General features: G+C 41.5%; 1 protein-coding gene across 1 annotated transcript; it reads right to left on the bottom strand.

Moving 5' to 3' along the window:
- Positions 1–494: 494 nt before the first annotated feature.
- Positions 495–18,252, bottom strand: acadvl (acyl-CoA dehydrogenase very long chain). Its single transcript, XM_085399911.1, has 21 exons — positions 18,132–18,252; positions 17,800–17,887; positions 17,641–17,710; positions 15,193–15,267; positions 14,761–14,833; positions 14,566–14,630; positions 14,329–14,463; positions 14,102–14,246; positions 13,747–13,876; positions 12,868–12,993; positions 12,550–12,748; positions 9,442–9,546; positions 9,049–9,135; positions 8,720–8,782; positions 4,849–4,950; positions 4,432–4,529; positions 3,090–3,162; positions 2,795–2,867; positions 2,552–2,624; positions 2,241–2,316; positions 495–1,469 (listed from the first exon to the last, which is right to left on the bottom strand). Exons 2-21 carry the CDS (start codon positions 17,871–17,873, stop codon positions 1,332–1,334), a joined length of 1,980 nt encoding a protein of 659 aa, XP_085256037.1. The 5' UTR covers positions 17,874–17,887; positions 18,132–18,252; the 3' UTR covers positions 495–1,331.
- Between the last annotated feature and the right edge of the window lie 1,635 nt (positions 18,253–19,887).

Below are 19,887 nucleotides of genomic sequence, written 5' to 3'. Positions count from 1 at the left end.
TACAGGGATGCTGGGTTTGCTTCTCAGCTACTGCTGAGCTTGAGAAACGGTTTTCAACCAGGAGGACAGACACATGCCTGGGGAATTCTCAGCAACAACAACCGCAGGCCTTCTACAGCATCGGCACCTTTCGCATTAAGTTCTTTAGACTCTCACCCACATAAGTAACGCTTGTCATCTCGTGTGCGTATGCCTGTGTAAAGACAGGAAGGGGTTCATCTGTTTGCACTTCACTTGTATACACACTGGCAGACGACTCCTGACATAAAAGCAAATACTGGCTTTCCTGTAAGGCACCTGCCCTTGAAGAGCCGAACTGCAGAAGTGAAACTGAATTAGCAAAGTTTGTTATGAATACAACAGAAATAGGAAGCTCGTTTGGCGGCAAGATGGGTAAAAATATTGCAGTGATGGGATTTTTTATTTCTTTTTAAGTGCCACTAAAAGTCAGTGTTGCTGTACGTGCTGAAAATCACAAAGAGGGCGAGACAGTCTGGAGAAAATGAACTTTATTGGCAGGAAAAAGCAGTATAGTTACAGCCTATACAGACTCCCACTTTGTTACACGTTCGCTACGGTAGAGAAATAAATGACAGAAAACTTAAACATGGTACACAGACGATGTTACATTCACTGCAGTTCCAGGTGGCTGATGACAGTAAAGAGCACACAGTGAAGTATTGTTAGGAAAGCTTTGTGTGTTCGAGCCGGTTTCTAAGGCAAAAAGGTTTTACAGTCTTGATATTTATGTGTCTGTTGATCAACGAGCAAACTGAACATGCAGAAAGGCGTTAAGAACAAACATCACGCTGTTCTCTGCATTTAAACACCAAGTGTAAAAATCTGTCCTTTAAAGACACATCAGTTTCCTGTTAACTGGCTCCCTGACTTAAAGTTGCATTGATATCGTTGTATTTATGGTTAATTACCAAGAACCAAAAGAGCATAAATTAATGTATTAACAGATTAAACACTGAGGGTTTACATCATGAAGGCTTGGATACAAAGGAAAGGGTGCATTTCAAAGCCCCCTTCACACTTTAGACAAATGTAGAACTGTGACGTTTCCAACTCGCATGACATTTTTATTTCTCACAGAACAAAAGTGCAGCTCAAAATTTAGATGCCTTGAGTCACAATGTCATAAATAAATGACAGGAAAAAACAGTGGGATTAAAAAAGACACCAAAACCAAAACCAGTTTCTGAGGCTGTAAATGCATCTCATAAATTAAAAAAGGGCACCGATGTGTGTCAGAGGATTAATGGCAAAAAAGTCCGGGAGGACGAGATGTTGAGAAGACTGACGAAACGCAGAAAGAGCGAGGGCGTTTAGAAACCCAGGGGGTGAGCAGCAACCACTCCTCCGTTCTCCACGACTGCTGCAGAGATGGCCCGCATGTTGCTGAAGAGCTTTCTGGACTCGCTGGAGTGGAGAGACTTGATCTCGTGCGTGACCCTGTCGTGAGCCTGGGGGACGGAGAGAGGAGGAGAGCGATGGTATCAAACTGATCGCGATGGCATCAGAACACCACAGAGGTAAAGTATGGACTTATTTCCTCAGCCAAGGAGAGCTTATGTTTTTATTCACAGTGCCATTCTGTCTGTAAACAAGACAGGTCAAAACATTTGACTGAATTCTGATTAAACTTTGTAGGAGTGTAGCGCAGGGTCGTGCTAATGCTCCTTTAGACCTTGGCTTACATCCACCAAGGTGTCCAAAGTCAACTCAATGACCTATTAGTCACAAACTGACAAAAAGCGTTACAACATAGAAACTATAATTATGACCAATGTGGTGTGTATTGTTAATATAACCCTGTATAAAGATTTAAAATTTCCTGTCAGATCTCACCTTGAAGGTCAACAGATTCCTCTGAAGGTCAAAGTGATAATAATGTTTTATAGAGCTTTATTTTTAGTCCAGTTACTTAACATTGAATACCTATAATGTTTATATACAAATACAGTATTACTCCCTTAAAGGGAAATATTGCTCAGAGAGTGAGCGCCTTGGTTTGCGCTCTCCCAGTGCTTCTGGTTTATATTTAAAACTTGTGTCTTCACTGCTGTGTAAAATGACGCCAGGCCAAACTAGCTCCTCTCTTTAATCATGTATCCCACTACTTACCACAGTGACACTACCTAAGAGTGCTAGCCACGGTTCAGGTCATTAAAAACACCGAACATCCTCCTTACATAGCAGCACGTGTTTGTGTCTGGCTCTGCGGAGGATCTTACCTCGGTACACCAGGTCTCACACAGCAACTTCTCATGCTGAGCTGATGTGTGGCCTTCACTCAGAGCTCGCGACGCCCTGCAGAAAGAGGCCGAGAAAAAAAAAGACGTTCACAAGAAAGGTCGGTTTGGGCTGCGTAGGAGTTTGTTTGTGGAATAAAAGAAGACCTTAGTTTAGAAGGTGGGTGGGAGCGTGCAGAAAGAGCGCAACGGGGACAGATAGAAAGGATGGTGTGGTTAGTGGAAAAAAAAAAAAAAAAAAAAAAAAAAAAAAAGAACGAAGACTTAAATCTGTTGTTTGCACTTTTGCATACCTTGACAGGACGACCACCATGGCGTAGATGTCAATGGCGCAGTCTGCGACTCTCTTGAGAATAAACTGTTCATCTGAAAAATGAAAGCACACAAGTTTAGATAAGTTAGAAAAAAATAACAATTGTTAATAAAATGCAAAGATGTCATTTCTAAACTGTCAGAAATAACTCATAATATAGTCAAGTTCAAATCTTCCAGGTGAGCTGAAACACCCGCAGTCACACACACACACACTCTCTCACCGATGATCTTCTTGCCATGTTTGATCAGCAGCTCCTCGATAACTCCTCCAAACTGCTCAATGGCTTTGACTGTCTGGAAAGCAGAAACAACAAAAAGTGCAGAGCGTTAGGAAACACGCAGACTGTAGCAGAAAGCAGAAAATGAAGGCAACGCAGGAGGAAATGTTCCATTAGTAAACAAAGCGTCCTCTTAAAAGTGCCAGGCACCCATTCATCCAGCCTGGGCCAGCCCCTTAGATGGGTTTGTCTCATAAATAACAGTTGATCGATACAAATAATAAGAAAAATAACACACCAGTTCTCCGCTGTGTGCCAGCTCAGGATGCACCGTCCCCTGCAGCGTCAGACCTGTGCTCAAACCTGCCTTCCTGTAAAGAAGAGAGGACCGCGTTACACAACAAAAAGTCATTCTCAGCAACACCGACAGCATCGTTCAGCCGTCCGTCCGAGTCTACGATGGATCTGTTGATCCCAAAAAGCAACCTCGAGGCTCCAGATTTAAGCCAAAACTTGCTCAGTCTAAAGGCCAGCCCTCAAAGACTCCCATGATGCAGTGCACATGGATGTTTTTTGAAAGCTAAAAATAAAAAGCTAGGTGTGTGACAGCACCTGTGCTGGCACGCTGACACTTTGGTCAACTCTGTCATTTTAAATCTGCTATAAAAATTAATTTGTCCAGTTAATAATAATAATAATAATAATAATATGCTGTCTGACATACAGCCTATCAAAGAAGTTTGTACTCCAGTTTTTGCGAGTAAAATGCAGTCATGCATTGTCAATGCCTGGTTGGAAAAGCCAGCGACAAAGTCCCAAAATTCCCAAATGGTGAAGTCACGATGGCTAAGACCATCTTTTATATACAGTGTGTGGGAAGCTGCACAGTTAACCATGTTTAAATTAAATACAGAACAAAAATAAGCCAAACAGCTGGTCAAACTGACTGAAACCTGCAGCTGAGGCTCTATACAGAGGTTATGACAAGTTTATGCTATAAATGCTATCATTGCGTCTAAAAGTCTCTCTATGATGCGTTCAGTGGTCGACTGTTTGTTTTTAGCCGTTCATTGTATTAATTGCACAACCAGCGCAATGCAGCACCACACAACACCTTTGTGTGCTACTGTTGCTATAAAAGCAAGACTACAGACCCTGACGTGCAAGCAGCTTTCAGTGTCTCCTAGAATTGGGCAGGCGGAGTAGAGAGGATAAATGATCTGCACCGCAGTTATATGAGCCTGTATGCCTGAGCTACAAAAGCACTCACACAGCCTCTGACAGCGGTAAGTAAACGGTTAAAAGGAAGTCTTAATCAAATTAACACAAAGAGAGGAGGAAGCCACACTTTTCTGCCTCCTGTGTGTATGTGTGCAGCACGTGATTTTCTTGCACTTGCGAGTACACAAGTGTAAGAAAATCATTTTCACATCACTGCTTTTCTCAGAAAGAGAAAGAGTGCATAAAAAATGCCTCCATTTCCATTAATCTGATGGCATAACTGCTGTCTCTGTCGACATCAGCCTGTATCACTTCTTCAGGTCACGTTCTATTTTTTGCAAGGGGCGACCCCTGATCGCACACCCACTGCCTTCCAGACATACAGAAAGGAAAAACAGTGTTGCAGAAGCTAAACCAACCTTTTGGCTCTCTTGGTGATTTCTCCTGCGAGCACGCCGGCGTTGCTGATGGGGCTCTTCAGGGCCTTCTGCAGGCTCTTCAGCTGGTTTCCAGCATTCTGCAGGGAAGCACATGCAAGCTGCTGAGCAAAGGGCTAAACGTAGTCAGGAGGAGTCAGGGTTTATCTGGATTGCTCAATCTGTAGTCATATGCAACATGTTAAGAATACTTCCTGATAGAGAGTGAGGAAAAGCGAAGTGCAGAAAACGTGGATGTGATACAGAACTCAAATGTGAAATGTGTAGAGGAAGTTGCTTCTTATCACAGAATTTCAGCATTTTATACAGCAAGCAGAATCCACTTCCTCTGTACTTTCACAAAGCACGCACACGCACACGCACACACACACACACACACAGAGGAAATTTCTGTGTTACCTGGAAGCCATTCAGAGCCACAAAGAGCCTCAGGATGTCGTTTGTACCCTCAAAGATTCTGAAAATTCTCAAATCCCTCATCACTCTCTCTATTCCAGCGTCCTGCAGAAACAAACACAAATAAAGAACATGATGGGCTCCATTGCTTTTCAGCTCCACCTCAATAAAGCACCAAAAATAAAAAGTAACTAAGTGTAATTTGCCCAGATCACCTAAATTATGTCTACTAGGAGACAAAGGAGAGGTGCCACAATTAAATAAACACCAGTTTAGAGTGTTAAATACTGCACTGGTAACATGTGCCCGTATCATTTTGGAACCCTGGAAGGACTCCCATATGCCAACGCTTAAAATGTGGAAAGAAAGAATGATTGGGAACGCTGCTTGCGAAAAGATGTTGGGAAAGTTACATCATGTGGCGGAAGCTGCAGTTGAACAGTGGGACAACTTTTGCACCTACATGTATACCTGACTTAATGCAACAGATGTTAAGACCTCACTGTTTTTGTTTTGTTTTTTTGTTTGTTTGCTTCTTGTTTTTGGTTGATGCATTTTTGCATTTGTTGTTCTAAAATGCAAAATCTACTAAATACTTGAATTATTAAAAAGTAATAATAAAAATAACTAAGTAACTAAAAGCCCTAATAAGACAGAAGGAATGCAAATATTGTACATTTTCCAAGGTTAGCACTTAATTCTTTCCCATCTCACGTCCATTTAACGCCCTGAAATAAGGTAATGAAAATGCACCGTTAAAGAGGAATAGAGGCTTTTGCACCGCTTCTGAATTCTGTATGTGGAAAGTGTGCATATTTTAAGTGGCACAGAAATGAAAATGTACACCAGCACACATTTGACTTGGTTTCCTTGCTGAAGTGAAACCCTGAGTCAAAACGCACAGAGCGAGCAGAACCGCTAAAAGCCTGCTGCATTCGTCCCCCCCGCTGCTGCGCAACTAATTCCACTATCAACTGGCACGTAACACAAAGGAAGTGGAATTATTTTAAGCAGCTTTACATCAGACCAATCCAATCGTAACTCAACAATACAAGTACTCAGAGTGTAAATCATTGTTTACAGTGGCTGAACTAAACTTTTTGTTTTTTAAAAGTCATAGTACATTGTCCTCCATGACTGAGCACACTTTCCACTGAACTAAAAATCAAACCAAAGCAGCAAGCTTTTTTTTTTCTCTCTTCTGCACTGTCTGGTTTATTTTAAGCAGCACAAAACTGTTTACACAGCTCCACCACGCCCCCGTATCTTCAGCTGGTTGTTTCCAGTCTATTCTAGTGAACTTCTTGCTTGATATCTTTTTTTTCACTCGAATGTGGTCTCAGTATTTTCTGTGTGTGTATGCCGACTCGCCTGTTGCAACTACATGACTCAATACCGCAACAGCAAGGCAAGCACCTGCCACTATACAGTGCAAAGGCTTCTGAGAAGTCTTAGCCACACCTGTGCATCTTTAATGGATAAGAACAAAGATCTGTTGCCCGATTACATCATTACTTCTGTTTAAAACTCTAAACAGATAGAGGCCATTAGCCCACCATCACCATCATCATCACAACAAAAACTGAAGCGTTCGTGGACAGAAACACACAGTAAACAGAGCGGGAAAACGATTTTATCTTCCAGCGCATAAAACAAGGAAATGCGGATCCTTTAGGCGCATCCTTGTTTGAGTGCTTGTCACACCTGTCAAAGGCTCGCCAACGTTTACTGACAGCCATGTTTGAGATAAAACAAAAACCAAACAGAAGCGAAGCCAAAAGATGAGCGCAACTATCTGGAAACTGCGCACGTGACCACAGTCAGCATACATCCAAAAACAATCTACACACATTCCCAGTGCTGATGGTTACAGCTCCCCTACATGTTGTAGGAGCCTTTGTATTTGTGGCTGCACAAAACAAAACAAACAAACACAAAAAAAGCAATGTCTTTAGAAACATCTACTTTTTAGGGGTCATGTTAAAACTTGGCTTTCATCGTCAAAGAGTTTTAACGCGGAGCCGGTGTCTGTTTACACACCGCAAAGAGCGAAGAGGCGGAGCCATTACCGAAACAGTGATCTCAGATTGAACGAAAGAAAACAGTGCTGTTCCTGTAATCACCATTAAAACCTGGAGTCCTTAATCAAACCACCTGATCAACAAACTCTGACGTGAAGAAAAGTAAACTTTGTAGGTGCTCCATCCACCGCCGCTTGTTTTACAAAGAGAAAAATCTGCAGTAAGCCCCCAGAAGTAAGGCTGCATTAAAATCTGCAGATGAACTGTTCACTTGGTCAAACAGCACGTTTGAATTATGCAACTTACTGAAGGCTGACGGCAGCTGTACATTAATGCGATAACTGAAGCAAGCAGGGGTGAGTCTAAAGGGGGGTATGAGGTGTACTAGACCATATATATTTCATCCCCTTTGTAACACTTTTCAGATTAAAAATGAAATAATATAAAATATTGTCTCAAAAAAAAATCTGTTAATATTTAAAAATCTGAAAATTAAAGCTTTTTTTGACCTGATTGATTTTAGGTTTGGACAGTGAATTATTGTTAATATTAATTAACATCTACACCTTCATAACATGTTGTTTTTCAGCAGCAGAAAAACATTGCATCGCAGTACAAGGCAAACGTCCGAATGTTGATATTTTCAATTCCCTTTATTGCGGCCACCACATCCCTCTTTTAAATGCTTACAGCTGCCTAATTAGAAATACACTGAATAGTACAATATTATATAATAAGCTCAAGTTATTTCCAAATCAATGCCTATTATCCATTACCTACTGCCTAATGTTTGTGTAAACAATGTGAACATCCGTGTGAACAATGTGAACTAGTACAGCAGCAAATAGCTAAAGTCATCCAACAGCGTTGGCCTGACAATGAACTGTTCAGCTACTTGTAACCACTAACTGTGAATGGGATAAGAACAGCGATTACTCTTAAACGGACATACTTCCATTTCTGCAGGCTAATGAGCAATCACGTCTTCTGTGAAACCTTACACTGACACCACATCAAGCCCCATCATTAGGGTTTTTTAAAAAAATATTTATTTTTGCCCTTTTGGGATAAAATAATGAAAAACTGACAGGAAGGTCAGGAGACAGAGCAACAACAGTGGCAACAGATGGCCGCCCCTCCCTGAGCCGGCTTCTGCTGGAGCCTTCTTCCTGTTAAAAGGGAGTTTTTCTTTCCCACTGTTACCAACTGCTTGCTTATAGTGGGTTGGTTGTCTAAGCAGCTCGGAAAGAAAAGCGTCTGGACTTCTTTAAATTGCTTGAAGATGTTTGACCTCTCATCCTTCTTCAGTTCTAGGGTCAAATGGTGGAGAGTCTCAAATTTAAGTGGGAGTGTCCACTCCAAGAGGGACAATGGACCCCGTAATGATCCTCTACCTAATCACACAAGCCAAGTTGTGAAAACGGGTGTAGGTCACAATCAGCCAAGGTTTTAGGTGAGCTCATTGTGAAACCTAGCCCCACCCTATCATGTGATTTCCCAAGGTCAAATGGCCCTGGATGTGAGTGGGTGTTAAGGCGTTAGGGGGTCCATGACTGAGAACCTTCACAGACCTATTGGGTTGGTTGATTGTTCAAGTTTGATTCCAATAATGTAGTGTTATTACTTTACAATACAAAGTGAATGCTGTTGTGATTTGGTGCTATATAAAAAGAGACTATACACAAGGTATAAATTCTGAGTATCGAGAAATTCCTGTTCTATCTACTGTTTCACCTGCTTTCATCAGGATGTTAAACTCTAGCTTTCAAAAACACAAACTTTAAATTTTGTCAAATAGATTTGTCCCCGTGTTACCTGGTTTGTAACTAACAGGATGTGGACTGAGGACTCACCTTCATGAAACCCATGCCGCCCATAACCTGAATGCTCTCGTCTGTCACAAACCATGCTGCTTCCTGTCTCAATTACACAAAGAAACACAGACATGTAAAAGACGTTTAGCACTGCCAAACACACTATCACATTTCATCTCACATCAGTCAGGAGTCATATGCTTCCTCTATTTACCATCCTTCAGTCTTCCACAGAAAAAGGAACCTCATGAAGATTATGAAATAAGCGCCAGAAAAATTGAAGCCAAACATCCTTAAAGGCTTTCTGGTTACTGCAAAAGCTGAAATAAAAGGCTTGCAGTACAAACACTGAAGTGGAAATTTCTTACAGAGGCAAATATCTTGCTGATGGCAGCTTCGATCTGGAAGTCGGTTGCTCCGCTGTCCATGTTCCCACTGATCATGTAGGCCATGGACTGAGAAAACACACAGAAGTAATGGTACCATGAGTTTGACACCTTTCTCATAAAGACAATCAAAACTGAATTTAATTTGAATTCGTCACATTTAAAAAAAGGCATCTCAGCACATTCTCTGTGTTAAATAAAGCCCAGTGAGCTGACAAGCAGATTATGCTGACTGACAGTAAAACAGGAAATCAACCACGATGTCAAGATAACAGCAAACCATTAATCAGCAAGGTTCTTCTCAGAACCTGCACCACACGGCTCAGCGCGGCATCAGGTGAGGTAGCGTTACAGATTCGTGTTGTGTTGTCTGACCTCTGCGACGTACTGCAGCATAGTCATGCGAGCCACCTTCTCCTGGATGGCTCCGTAGTTGTGAATCTTGTTCCCAAACTGGGTTCTGTTGGCTGCATGGTCCACCTGACGAAAAGTGGAAAAGCACAGGCCGCTATAAGACCACAATTCATTATTTTAAGTCAAGAATTTGACTCAAGCCACAAGATATGAGGAAACAAGCTTTTGCAAGTGTTTTTTTTTTGGTGCCCTGAAATGCTATTGCTATCTAGCAGGTTTTTTTTGTATGAGAAGAGGAAGTTTGGCAGAGCTGCCGGTCACCACAAAAAGAAGCATGATCAGTATTGTGGTGAGGTGCAAAACTGGTGGCAATGTGTCAAAATACCATGAGACGTGAAAACAAACAACAAAGCTGAAAAGAACCATGCTTTCTTTAATAAAAAGTTCACACGTTAAGATTAGTGTTGAATTAGGTCGCAAGCGCTCACTGAAGGCAGTTTATGGCTGCATGGCATTAAACAGTGAAAAAATGAACTTCTCTTTATCAACATGTGAGCAAGTCATTTCTCTAAGTGCATGAGAACCGGCTCCCTGTGCCTCCTCTGCATGAGATTCTCCCTCAGTAAAAACGCTGAGGGGGCAGGAATTCCCCCCACATGAACTTTTCACAGTTTTCTCTCCAGCCGACGCAACTGCTCAAACAAAACAACCACGTTTTTCCCCCCCGGGCGAGAAATCCCTTCAGTCACAGCAATAAAATATGCTTACTGTAGAGACCATTTAGCTGCAAAACTGATTTGTGAATCTCATTTACTATAAGCGCAGTAACACTGACTTTGAAGTAAATTTCTCTTCATGTTCTCAGGAGGTACATGTGCACACTGGCTTAATATTAATGGATTTTTCTAGTAGTGAAACATTTGCAACTGAAGAAGAGGTCCACGGTCGCCTAATTATCAGTGCTGATATGTCAGTAAACAGTGGTTTTCTGTTGTGTCATATCAGTTTTGCACTTGTTAAAAGACAAGTGTTGTAAACTAGGGCTGCCACGATTAGTTGACTAGTCATGATTACGACTAATTTAATAGTCGACGCGTCGTTTGAAGCTTTGTAAGATCCCAAAAGACGCAGGAATAAGTAGTAGGATTTAAGAGTGTAATAACGGACTGAAACAGAAGATGGCAGCACTGCATGTACAAGGATGCCAGCTGCCGTTAAACTCCGAAGAAGAAGAAACTAGAATTTATAGCGCAGCCCAGCTCAGTTTCCAACAATGGCGGCAGCTAGTTAGTTTTAATATTACTCTTATTATTCTTTCTGGGTCACAAAATAAACGTTTAACATATTTTCAGGCGAGAATGTAGCTGTGGAAACTTCAAATATCTGCTCAGTTTATCAAGACACCACATATTTTCAAAAGTGCTCCAACGTTTTCGGAGACGTCTGTTACCCACTAGCTCGATAGCTAACCGGGGGCAAGGCTCACTAGAGCCCGTGAGAACACCGGACTCCCAGCAAATCGTTTTCAAACCCACCGCCGTCTTTTGCTACTCAGGTTAAACATATATAAGTCACTTAGATAACTTAAAAATGTTATTGTTTGGCTTTTTTAGTATTTTATTTGTTCCTGAGTAAATCGGTTTGGCTGAGTTTAAAGTTATAGTTTTTACACAGCTGAATAAACGTCAAGCAGACAGCTGATTATCAGAAGTGTGAGATGCTCCAGAATATACTCCGGTGTCCTGTTATATTTTAGATAGCAAGGAGTTTATTAAACTTCACCGAAACAATCTGCAAATTTCATTTAAATTTAATAAACTATCATCTTGTCTTTATTTTTAGTTAGCACAGACCTTAAACACTTAAAGCTGTAAGCTAATGATAGTTATATAAGAGCAGATGCTGCTGGTGCAATAAGCTGTAGTTTTATGTCCAATGGATGATGATCTGATTAGTCGACTAATCGCAAAATCGGTGACTAGTCGACTATCAAAATAATCGTTTGTGGCAGCCCTATTGTAAACAAGTGAAAGAGTTATGTGCAGCTGTATGCTTTAGTCTACCTAGATCTAATAATAGTAATAATACCACATCAGCTACTGGCCAGATAAATTTGTGTTTTTTTATATCAGCATCTGCACAAAATTTTTTTCCATCAAAAAAATATGATCATGTATGTCTCCATTTACCTTATCTCCTCCCTAACAGGCCGGCCAATCTGAATGAAACTTTGCATCTCCACACACGATGTTTTTAAAAAATATTTATTCCAATTTGATTGATTTATGTGTTCAACATCCTCCTGCGAATGTGATGTTACGTTCTCCGTTTGTCTCATTAAATATTTATAGTTCAACTCTGCTTTTATCATCGTTCATGAGAAACTGCGCCTCATCTTCCTTGACCTATGGCCTCATTAAACGCTTTCAGTAAGCCATTACGTTCTCAGCTGTTCGTTTTGAGTCACAGCAGGATGTTCATTTAGTCAATTATGTTTGTATTTATATTAAAGCAGACAATAAAGCAGGACACGACTGCATGTGACTGTCAAGTTGCTACTGAATAAGTCTGCATTGTCTTGATTTCTCAGTCGCTCAAAGATTTAGTTTTTAAATGCCGAGACACCCAAAACAGTCAGCTCGAGGCTTCAAAAGAGGACTCCATTAACCAGTGTGTGTTGTCACTGTGTCTATGGTCCTCTAATCTTATGACCATCTACTGGTAGCAATTCAAACTGTTTTAATAAACATAACATTGATTTTAAGTAATTTAAGTTAAAAAAAAAATTAATTACTTTACTAATCAAAAAAAGCTGAATCCTCTCAGTAGACAGAGCCGAACGGAGGCCTTCAGCACATTTAAGCGCAGCAAGAAGCAGAAAGAGGCCACAAAGAGAAGGGGAATTTCCCACTAACCCACAATGAAGAACAAAGCAAAGCGAAATGAGTTGCAACACAGACAATATTGGTTACAGATAAGAAACAATGCAGCAAGTGGGAAACCTGACAGCACATATAGAAACTAAACCATAAGTAAAAGCCATAGGCTTCGAGAGAAGAGCTCCACCGGTGCGCTTCACCCACTTCCCTTCCTTTCTACACTTAAGGAGCCTGGAGGGGATTCACTCACAGCTTTGGCGATGACATTCTTCATGGTGCCGGAGAGGGCGGCCGCCATGCCAAAGCGGCCGTTGTTCAGGATGTTCATTGCCACCTTGAATCCGCCTCCGATTTCGCCCAGCACGCACTCGGCCGGCACTCGCACGTTATCAAAGTAGACCTCGGCCGTGTTGGAAGCCTTGATGCCCATTTTCTTCTCCGGAGGGCCACTGCGAGACAGAAGTAAGGTTTACGATGATGGGAAGGAAGAAATAAAAAGTTTCATCCACAACAAAAATAAAGGGTTTAGTGGCAAACAGTCTGCTAAGTTAAGAAAAGGGGCGCTCACTGTGTCACTCCTCCAAAGCTCCTCTCCACAATGAACGCCGTGATCTTGTCCTTCATCTCCCCGGTTTTGGGGTCCTTCATGGGCGTCTTGGCGAATACAGTGAAGATCTCAGCCAAACCTCCGTTGCTGAGGAGAGAAGGTTATTTAGAATGGAGTGGCCATTACTGTGTGTCGCTGGATGCACTGTGTAATTCTGCCCCCTTGTGGTGAAAGCACGAAAAAGCTTCAGCTGTCAAACAGTCAAGCTTTACTTTAAGATTACTTTTCAAATACGTCAACTCTAAAAACAGGAGTTTTAAAAGGACTAAACACTGATTTAGACACTAATAAAATACAATTTTTTTAAAATGCTACAAGTAATAAAATCAAAGCTCCCTCACACACAGATATAAGACGGTTAAACTACTTATTCATATTTTATTCATGCGTGACGCCAGTCAGCTGTTGCTTCTAAGCAATCACACAGCATCTCACGATTAATGACAGACAGTAGCACGTACTCCCCAGTCTTCGTGTAACAGGAAGTTGTACTCAAGCGAGAGAAAGTGAGACAGGTGTCAGCTGCACTAACCACTGCGGTCGTGCATTGCTTTGATGAGAGAAAGCGAGTGGTTGTTCAGAGGGTACACAGTCTTATAACCACCAGAACTTGTGTGTAGTGCAAAGTGTCTCAGCTCAGCAACATTTTGAAAACCATTCAAGCATATACAGAAGAACGGGATCGAAAGCGCTTAAACATAGGCAATAACTATGGAGAGAACGTTGAACCCTCCTCAGCAGACTGTGCTGTGGTTTGTCCGATTTTCTATTTTAGGTTTGTCATCAAGTCGGACTATTTTTTAGCAAACTATTCACCAAGAACTTCCTTGGAGTCCTCACCTGATCCAGATCTTGCTTCCATTGAGGGTGAAATACTTTCCGCAGGGCGACTGGACGGCAACGGTTTTGATAGAGGCGGCATCAGAACCGCTGGCTGGTTCAGTCAGGCAGAAGGCGGCTATGTGCTCGCCTGGAGTAACACACACACACACACACAGAGTCATTGTCAAAGCAAAAATTTACAACAAAAATTACTAAGCTTTTCTTTCACACGAAGTTAGACTTTTCTAGCACAGTGTGTCCCTCCAACACTCTGGCTTTTTTAGCTTTCAATAATAAACAGACAGAACGTCTCCAATCTTCTACAGAGCTACAGTTTACCTCGAAATCCAGATGCTGATGCTGGTATTCTTACCTGAGGCGAGTTTTGGCAGATATTTTTCCTTCTGAGCTTTATTCCCAAAAAGCAAAATTCCCTTGAAACCAATAGACTGGTGTGCACCCAAAGTAATACCGACCCCCAAATCATGACTGCCAACGATCTCGACCAGCCGGGCGTACTGTTGGATGGATAATTTCCGTTAAACTTTTTAAAACCATTGCCATGTTGTCAATATCATAATTAAGTCAAGCAAGCTGTACCTGAGTATTTGAGAGGCCAATGCCACCCAGGTCAGCTGGCACCTGCATACCAAAGGCACCCATCTCCTTCAGGCCCTCCATGGTGTGATCCTCCACTTTCTCCAAGGCATCGTTCTTGGCTGGATCATTTACCTCCTGTCCACAGGGAGCAGAAACATGGAGGGGGAATCGGTGAGGGGAGGGTTTGGGGGTGTTTAGGAGCAGTGAGCGTGAGGTCAGAATAAGATTTACAATTACCTCGAAAAATTTGCTGCATGGCCCCACGAGCTCTCGAAGGAACTGCTCCTGCTCCTCATTGAGGACTGTGGCACATACAAACCATTACACTGACAACAGCTTTCCAGTTTAACAAAGCCAACCAGCAAGAAGCTGGCTTTAATTTTTTTTTTTTTTTAAATCAGGTAAGAACATAAATACGTCTTATGGATTTACCTTGGGGAAAGGGAAAAACCTGGGAAGTTGTGATCTGCCCCTTGAAAATGTTGAAAGCAAATGATTTGGATTCCTGTGAAAAGATAAACCAAACAGTAACATTTAAGTTAACTCAAACACCACTGAAACGGCTCTATGGAGCTACAGGAGAGGTCAAGCTTAAAGCCCTTAGGGCCTAACAAACATGCATTGCTGTGATTTATGCTGCCACCTGCTGGTGAATTGAGAACACTGAAAGCCTCTGTGTGTTGTGTTTAAACAGCAAAGAAATCAGCTTTAAAGAGGGACCCATTCTTAAAGAAACATGTGCCCTATTGCTCCTAGGATTCAAACCTTTTACTTTGAAAATAAACTAAGTAGACTGACTGATTTTAACCAGATTTTGGCCATTATAAACGTAAGACTTGCTTATAAAGCAAATAGTAAACATACAGCAGCAGCAGCTGTCTTCTTTTCCACTTTGGTGGCAGCGTCACTGCCGACTGCTGCAGGCTTCTCCAGCACTGCCTGAAACCACAAACAGAGCAGAGGACAAAATTATATAAATTATGTTTAAAATGAATAAAGGGAAACAAGTGAGGAAGCTACAAACTCTCTGTGCAACAAAGCTTACAAAACATACAAAATCACTGCTTAACCATACGCAGTGTCTGGTTGACTCATGTAAAAGGAATAACACATCTGAAGGTTTACCACCATGTAGCCAACAGGATGAAGGTACACAGAGGGAGACAGTTTGCTGTCAAGTGCTGTTTGGTGATTAAATGTTAAGAGCACACAGGCTACAGTTTTTCCAGTTTCAATCGGGACACCAGCTCCGATCTCAACTAGGTGAGAGGTGAAGCCAAGGGTACAGCCACTCAGCTGAGTGCTGAGTATGTGGTTCATGTTTTTAAATCTGCTGTAAACTACAGCACAACAATTGCCTTTTGTACCCGATTCATAATTAATTCCAGTAAAACTTCCAGTGAATTGCATTTCAATTTCATAAAGACAACATTTATTACGCCTCACAATAAAAGTATTTATCACAGGGCTGTCATAAAGTTCTGCTTTTAACTATACAGACAAAACCCTGTGAGCTCGTGTTTATTAAAAGCACGACCTTGGAGCAGGATTTACATATGTTTATTTTATTAAAGCAACAAAATAGGTATGAACTTTGTTCCCAGCTAATAATTACTGTGTTGACCAGGACTCACTGCCAATTTCAAGTTAATAACCGTGTTAATAAACACAGCTGTTCCACTGATGCGGGGCCAGTGTGGAGTCAGGTCTGGCTTGGTACCAGATCACCTTCTGACTGTTTTATTTGAAGCAGCATCATTGGCAGAGGTTAAGTGTTTTCAATAAGAAGAAAATCCAGATGGACACAACCGGCACCTCCACATTGTCCTCCGTATCCACTAACACCAGTACTTCCAAGTCTGGCCAAGATATTTAATGGTGGTCTGCTGGTGTAGCTTTGTGGCCACTTATTTTTTTTATAGTGATGATCTCCATAAGTCACTAGTAACATCTCTGTGTAACAGCACCACTAGAGGCAATATCATTATTATAATTATAGGTATTGTCATAAGGAATTAGCTACAACATCCCCAGACTTTATATGTGCTGGTCAAAAGGACCAAACACTGTAAGAGGGACCTGGGTTCACACTAAGGTTGGGCGATATGTAAAAATTTTCCAGCTGACAATCGTCAGTCCAGTAATTGACAATAGGCGATATATTCAGGCATGCAAACTTACTCATAAGCAAATAAATAAATTAATCGCCCTTGTAAAAATGAATGACGGTAGCCTCAACCTATCGTCGATATATTCGTCCAATTGCCCAACCTTAGTTCACACCATCAATAATGATTAAAACATAAGCCCTGAAGACTCAGCAAACTGATTTTCTATTGATGAAGACCTCCACATCTCCATTTCTATTACACCAGAGGAATTAAGTAGTAGATAAACAATCAAAGGATAGAAAAGCCCCTGTTTTCCCCCAGAATCTACTTTAGAAATATTTGTTTTAATGTAATGCTTATGGATCCAGCACTATATGAGACCTCTCAGCAAGTACAAAAACACAGAGTTTATCCCAGATCAAAGTTGACCTCTTGGGAGGATAAACTGGACTGGTTGGATAAATTTGTGGCAATGACTCTGGGGTATCTTACTGTCCATTTTCCTGACACTTCTGACAATATGATAAACCAAACCTTTATTTTGAAATACATTTTAGGCTAAAAAAAATTTTTTTATCTCAGTGGTGGTGATTTTCTGTTGATAGCTCTTTTGTTTTCAAAGCAGGAAAAACTCTGATTTGCAGATAACAGTGGAAAATATTTCCTTGTTACTTCATAGCAATTTTGCTAAGCCAAAAGTTCACAGTCAATCTGAGGAAGACCTGCAAGACTTTAAAACTGCTTAGACATATTTATCATTACGACTTGTTTTACTATACACAAAGAAATAATATCATTATTAACAATTATAATAACAAAAGTAACAACACACACGATCACTGACTTTACAACTGCTGATAAATTTATGAATTTTTGTTAAAAACATTGTGGTAATGTCGGGTGTGCAAGCATCATGGCGAAACTCCACGTATGACATCATCGGCCTATTGTTTTTATTGTGAACGCTTGCCTGAGCAACTGCAGTGTCACCTTTAATACCTGGATCACGTGAACAGTGAACTTTCCCCCAGTTTGAGCGGGAGGGGGTGCTGGAGTTATATCAGCCGCAAGCTGCGATTACCCAAACAAGGACACAGTCTCGATCAAATGTTGTGGAGCCACAGCGTGAAGCTGCCGTGTTAAACAGAGTAATGTGTACTTAATGCATTATAATGAAATACGATATAATAACGTAACGCACCTCGGCTGCCTGGCTTGCGTAGAGACGGCCGTTTTGCCCAACAAACACCACCGCGGCCTGACGCTGACCTCTGCAGATCAGACATGACACGATATGTTTGTAAAACATAAACATCTCATTCTAAAGTCTCTATAGCAATAATTACTGATGATTACTCACCCGGTTAGCACGGCAGGAAGCCGGAGAACGGTGCTGCACAGGGCGGAAGACTGGCTCACTTTGCGAAGCAGCATGGTTTTATTTTGTTCTTTAAAATAAGAAGAAGAAGACGTTATACACAATCATTTGCCGCAACTAGTATTAATAACGAAGCAGGGACAGATGTCATGCAAGTCAGCTTAGCTGTTGACGGCGTCTAGCTAACACAATTGTACCAAACGTCGGTCTGTTCTGTAAGCTGGGCTCGGTGCTTAAGCCCGCGCACAAAAAGCCTGAGGAAATGCTTCATATCCTTCTACGAAAGGCCAAAAAGATCAGCGTACGCAACACACCTGTCTATGTAAGAACAACGCGTCCCTTCCGTCAAAGATGCTGCCAACAGTCCGGTAAAAATGAACCGTCCACAGTGTTGCCAACTCCTCAGTAAGGGAAATCGCTATTGGCTGTCATAAACTTTTATGACAGCCAATAGCTGACTTCAGCGGATGACGTCATCGCCTAATTTACATAATTGGTCGTGTTTATGTAATTGTAACCAGCGCTGGGAGAGACAAAGTGAGTAAAAAACACCCCTAATGCATTTAGAATATTTTTAAAACTACAAATTAAATTTCTTTTAGCGATTATTGCTTTTTTAATGTCACAATTCCAATCTTCCTCCTTTATCAGGGCTTGGGACCGGCAAAACTGACCCGAAATAGGCACTCTTTATATGTGTGTGTGTGTGTGTGTGTGTGTGTGTGTGTGTGTGTGTGTGTGTGTGTGTGTGTGTGTGTGTGTGTGTGTGTGTTTAAGTAGTTGCAAACCTTGTGGTCCACAAAAAGTAACAGAAAAACATATGTAACCATAACGTTTGTAACAAACTACATTAACAATCGAAATGGACAAAAAAAGAGACACACTAGAAGAAACAGTGGCAATGTGAAAAATGAAGGGAACTAGTCTGGTTCTAATGCAGGCTAATTGTTTTTTGTTTGTTTGTTTTTTTCAGACACCCCTCCACACACAGGCCGTGCTGGCTCACAGAAGGAGTGGGTCATCCTCGTTTTGGTTGAGAGCTTTTATGGCAGGATCAGTATCTGTAGCATTTGACTTAATGGAAGTTAGCATGCAGCTGATGTGCAGCTGCAAAACCTTATCAAGCAGCTGGTGTTCATAGGAAGCCCCACCAGACAGCTTCAGTCTATATATGAGATGTACAAGATGGAGTTAAGGCTCTCCAAGGACATCCGATTTCTAAGTTTGCAATGATGTGTTTTAGTGCATTGATTTATTTTAAACGGCGAGGTGCCCACGGCAGCACCCGCTGCTGTAAGAGCGATACGTGCTTTCACGTCAAAAAGTCGTCATAAGTCTCCAATAACACCAGGAAAAGTCGCCAGATTTGTCACTGGTCGCTTTTCAGAAAAAAAAAAAGTTGGCAACACTGACCGTGCACAACAGCGGTCTCCTGTGGACGTAAGAGGCAGAGCCTGCCTCAAACTAGGAGAAAATTTGACGTGGGCGGAGCGTCCGGGAGGGAAACGGAGGTGCTCTTGGGGACGGGGGGCATACCATTACTGACATGCGTAGTGTAGTGCGTTTTTAAAACGCCCCCCCTGCGGCTGTATTTTTTTTTTACAATCAACAGACGTTCTTCTTCTACTACTTTTCGACAGTGTTGGAACATCGCATGAACGCCCCCTGCTGTCCGGTATGCATGGACAAACGTGTACGATGTGATCCATCAGCGTAAAGTAAGATTTACAAATGGTTATAGCAGTTTGTGTGTAATTCCAGCCCACACACACACACAAGTACAAATCGGTCTGAACATTATTCTAGAAAAGTGTGTGGTCAACGTGTAGTAACCAGCTAACATGTGTTAATGCACAATTGTATTTGATTTGTTGCTAAAATGTGCTACTTGATTGCTTTCTGTTAGTTGATTTGGATCTAACTGTATTATTAAAATAAATTCTAAAGACTTCTACCATAAAGCTTTCCCGTATCAACATCTCTCGTATGATAATTTCTGTTTCTATTATCACATCTATTAAAAACATGATGCTAAGCTAAATTCAAATCCCACATACCTTAGAGTTTTTG

This window comes from Rhamphochromis longiceps, linkage group LG3 (genome assembly GCF_057381845.1).
Source record: "Rhamphochromis longiceps isolate RC_006_pf linkage group LG3, R_longiceps_female_GT1.1, whole genome shotgun sequence".
NCBI lineage: Eukaryota > Metazoa > Chordata > Actinopteri > Cichliformes > Cichlidae > Rhamphochromis > Rhamphochromis longiceps.
The sequence above is the reverse complement of the archived record's forward strand: the minus strand, read 5'-3'. Positions and strand labels throughout refer to the sequence as shown.

Coding starts and splice junctions, on each gene's coding strand:
- acadvl (XM_085399911.1), bottom strand. CDS start 17,873: ATGCTGCTTCGCAAAGTGAGCCAGTCTTCCGCCCTGTGCAGCACCGTT. Junction 14,247..14,328: donor TTGGCCTCTCAAATACTCAG/GTACAGCTTGCT, acceptor TCCATCCAACAG/TACGCCCGGCTGGTCGAGAT. Junction 4,951..8,719: donor GCGGCATGGGTTTCATGAAG/GTGAGTCCTCAG, acceptor TTGTTTCTGCAG/GACGCTGGAATAGAGAGAGT.